Source organism: Vitis riparia, chromosome 12 (assembly GCF_004353265.1).
Source record: "Vitis riparia cultivar Riparia Gloire de Montpellier isolate 1030 chromosome 12, EGFV_Vit.rip_1.0, whole genome shotgun sequence".
Classification (NCBI taxonomy): domain Eukaryota; kingdom Viridiplantae; phylum Streptophyta; class Magnoliopsida; order Vitales; family Vitaceae; genus Vitis; species Vitis riparia.
The window spans coordinates 12,177,208-12,180,565 of NC_048442.1; the positions used below are offsets into that span (position 1 = coordinate 12,177,208).

The 3,358-nt window shown below is 34.6% G+C and overlaps 1 protein-coding gene across 1 annotated transcript; it reads left to right on the plus strand.

Annotated features, from left to right (window-relative positions):
* Positions 1–1,931: 1,931 nt before the first annotated feature.
* LOC117925977 lies at positions 1,932–3,158 on the plus strand. Its single transcript, XM_034845071.1, has one exon. The coding sequence runs from the start codon at positions 1,932–1,934 to the stop codon at positions 3,156–3,158; it is 1,227 nt and encodes a 408-aa protein (XP_034700962.1).
* Positions 3,159–3,358: the final 200 nt, after the last annotated feature.

A 3,358-nucleotide genomic window follows, 5' to 3' on the forward strand; every position in this document is an offset into this window, starting at 1 on the left:
AAAATTAAAATCAATAATATTCATTTTCTCATAGTTTATATAAATGTATTAATATTTTAATTTTATTGAAATAAAATATACTTAATATTGAAATATTAAAAATGGAAGATATATATGGCGTATTATTTAATAAATTTTTGAAAAGGCGAGTATATTTTTTAGAAGAGTACAAGGACATGAAATAGGAAGGGGAAGGAAGGAGGGAGGAGGAAGGGGGGAGGGGGGAAGGGGAAAGGGAGGAGGAGAGAATGCACAATGCCATTTTCCATTTTGGGATGATGACCCATGGTGCCCAAATTTGCAACCTCCCCTTTGCTTATTGCTACTTTGGGTGCGATGCTTTCCTAAGGGTGACACCATCTCTATTAAAATAATTGTTTATGCTTGGACACATTTTTTTTTTGGAAATTTTCTCCTATCTTTTAGATCTTTGGGATTAAAATTGCTCAACATCTCTCCACGTTAAGGCAACCTTGGAATGGTATAAATATCCCATTTTGCAGTTGGAGAGGGGTTTGTCTTAAGGTCTCTTTGATATATTTTTAGGGTTTAGATTTCTTCATGTTTTAGTTTAGATTAGTGTAGATCCCTTTTGATGTAATCTTGATTTGTATGTTTTCCTCTATCTCGCACTTTTGTGCTTAGATAATTTTTGGTAAAAATTAAGTATTTCATATTTTTATTTTCTTTGTGTAAAGCACATGGTCACAAGATATTTAGTAAGAATACTATATTGAAAATATCTATCAAAATACTATTCCATGATCTTGACCCGTTACTACTTGAAGTTATACAAAGCTTTTGTACAATTCAAAACTTTATTTTTGTTTCCTTTTACTTTATAACCCATGATTTGTTTCATATATAATTTTTCTTTATGACATTCATTTAAAAAATTGATTTTGATCACACTTTTAGTAAAATTTCCATGTATTTTAAGCTATGAAAGAAATTATAATCTTATGGTTTCTATAGATTGTAACTAAAGAAAATTATGACATCATGATCAAGGATTAAAATATCATAAATTATGAAAATATCAATAGTTGAGTTTTATAGAAATATTAGGAAATATAAAAAAATTGAACAAAAATTTGGAAAAAAATCTTTTTAAGACAAAAAATTATGAAAATTACATAAATATGAAAAAAAAGGTAAAATAGATAATAATAATACACATTGAAGTTGGTTTAACATATATATATATATATATATATATATATATATATATATATATATATATATGTGTGTGTGTGTGTGTGTGTGTGTGTGTGTGTGTGTGTGTGTGTGTGTTTCTCTTGATTTTAATTTAGAATTTCACATGGTATCAAAGCTTTCTCTGGTTTCTTTGTATGCTTGGTGAAAACTTTGAGTGCTACCTATCCTTATTTGAAGTTTTTTGTGGTGTTTTGATTTCTTGAGTTTCATTGTTGATTTATTTATTATTCGTTTTGTCTCCATTCATCACTACTATTGCGTTTGAAATATTGAACCACACTCCTACTACCAGAGTTCTATTAAGGCGATATTCAAAGCGCTGCTAAGCTAAACCACGAGGGAATTGTAGAACTTCCAAGCTACTTAGCACCTTATTGAGAAGAATTATCTTCAATATTCTTAGTTAGTGTGAACCTCCCTAAAGGGTAAAGGAAAATTGAACCATTTAATTGGCATAGGACTAAAACCTAGAAATCTAAAATTTTAGAGTTGGGATGAAAAGGATTCTATGATCATGTCTTGGTTATGGAATTCAGTGTCCCCTAAAAAAGGATTCTACTTAGCACCTTTTCTTTTTCTTTCTTTCTACTTCGGATTCTTGTCCGTTTCCTTAAACCACAAGAAATTCTCTTCATTTGAACAAGAAAAGCCTTAACGCCGATGTAAGCAATAATTAATTGTGAGAGTTGGGAGATTAGGATTTTACAGCCAAAATGTCAGCAGATATTCTTCAGTTTTTGAAGAACAAATTCATGGATGAATTGGAAGAAGCAGAGGAGGAACACCCTCCACCTCATGACATCCCCCTCCATTCTTATTTTCTACAAATTCGAGAGCTTCTGAAAGCTAAAAGCATCAAGCCGTCGACAGGAGTGAAGGATTGTCTTTACGACCTCAGCATTGCATTGACCGACTGCGTGCTCTTCCTGGAGAAGCGCAAAATGAAAATCAACAAGGATTCCTCACAAGGGCAAGAGCAAGAGCAAGAGCAAGGGCAAGGGCAAGAGCAAGGGCAAAGGCAAAACCACTACTCTCTGCCTGAGCTGTGGTTTCTGTGCAAAACAAAAAGGAAGCTGATTCACATCAAGAAAAAGTTGCGTGTTGCTACACACCACCCAGTAGTACCAGAGCAGACTTCCCTTTCTGCCGTCACGGATGTAGCCACAACTTCTTCTTCTTCTGGCTCTTTATCATTTGATGGACCAACGATAGACGATCTCTATTTATTTCGAGACCAAGTCGAAAATATAGCAAATTTGGTTGTGGGTAGAAGAGATTTGGATGAAAAAGGATTTAGTAAGGAAATTGGAATTGTGGGGATTGGGGGTTGCGGTAAGACCCTTATGGCCCGAACAGCTTTCGACAACAGCGATGACGTCGATTCTTACGATTACGAATCCAGAATTTGGATCAACTTACAAGCGATACAGAAAGGAGAAATAGATTTTAAGAAGATTCTCAAGGCTATGCTGAAGCAGTGTGATGATGGGCAAAGAGATTTTGTGGATGGTAGTGTGGAGGTGGAGGAGGAGGAGCTATTGGAGGCCCTCTGCAAAGCATTGTGGAGTAAGAGTTATTTATTAGTGTTTGATGGAATTTGGGATATCAACCTGGACTGGTACTTCAGGTTAAAGGAGAGACTCCAGTGGTGTAACAAATCAAATCAGAGTAGAAGGCGCAGACTCATCATCATTACAACCAGACTCGATGGTGTGGCTAAGAGGATGGTTGGGCCCAATAACTTATATCGTATACAGCCCTTTTCCGATGAGGATATTTGGCTCAACATTGAGACTTTTACAGATACATTTGGGTTTCCGCTTGATCATCCCATTGTGTTGAAAACGAAGGATGAAATAATATACCACTGTCATGGTCTCCCGTTAACTGCAACAACGCTCCACACTATCATGGTGAACCGAATCTATAGAGGGGAGTAAGTTTCTATGCTTTCATCTTGATTTTTACATGTGCATGCCTCTGCTTTGATAGTATATAATTAATCATGTACATGCTACTTATTTCACGTATTGTTCATTCATAATATCATTGTTTATTATTTTTACATCATAAGCTTTAGAAAGAAATAACTCGCTCCCTGCAAAATTAGATGAGGTTTTTTAAACAATATATAAAATTG